General features: G+C 50.9%; 1 protein-coding gene across 1 annotated transcript; it reads right to left on the bottom strand.

The window, feature by feature from the left end:
* Positions 1-23: 23 nt before the first annotated feature.
* On the bottom strand, positions 24-458 carry LOC111787280 (oxygen-dependent coproporphyrinogen-III oxidase, chloroplastic-like; the record flags this gene model as incomplete). The annotated part of the gene is made up of 1 exon (XM_023667339.1): positions 24-458. A coding segment is annotated over exon 1 (397 nt), but the record flags the coding sequence as incomplete, so codon positions are not given.
* Between the last annotated feature and the right edge of the window lie 6 nt (positions 459-464).

Here is a 464-nt window from a genome sequence, read left to right as displayed (position 1 = left end):
AAAAGAAGAAGAGAAGAAATTACGAACTGAGCTAATGCCAGCGGCAAAGAAAGGAATAGGCCCAGGCTTGTGATCCCCAGCAGCAGCTTTGGCAGCTCTGTAAGCATCAGGAGGCATAACTCCATACACAACCGAGACATTAACGCCAGCCTTCTCCCACACAGCACCATCCTGAAGAACCCTACTGATACCGCCGCCACCACCAGGTCTAGACCAAACATCCTCCTTAAACTTCCCCCCACCATCCGCTTCCTCAATGGCCTTGCAAACACTATCCTGAGCATCCCTAATCATCTTCTCGAAACGAGCCCTAATCGACGAGGAGCCGGAAGAGATGCCTCCCGTGGCCTCATCGTATTCCGTAAGGAACGTATCGGGACGGACGGCGATGGGGGTTTCCTTCTCGATTGAAACAGCCATGGTGAAATTCTTCCTGGAGAACAGAGATTTCTTCTTCAAATTAG

Source organism: Cucurbita pepo, unplaced genomic scaffold (assembly GCF_002806865.2).
Source record: "Cucurbita pepo subsp. pepo cultivar mu-cu-16 unplaced genomic scaffold, ASM280686v2 Cp4.1_scaffold008728, whole genome shotgun sequence".
NCBI lineage: Eukaryota > Viridiplantae > Streptophyta > Magnoliopsida > Cucurbitales > Cucurbitaceae > Cucurbita > Cucurbita pepo.
This window is presented reverse-complemented; position numbering and strand designations above follow the sequence as displayed.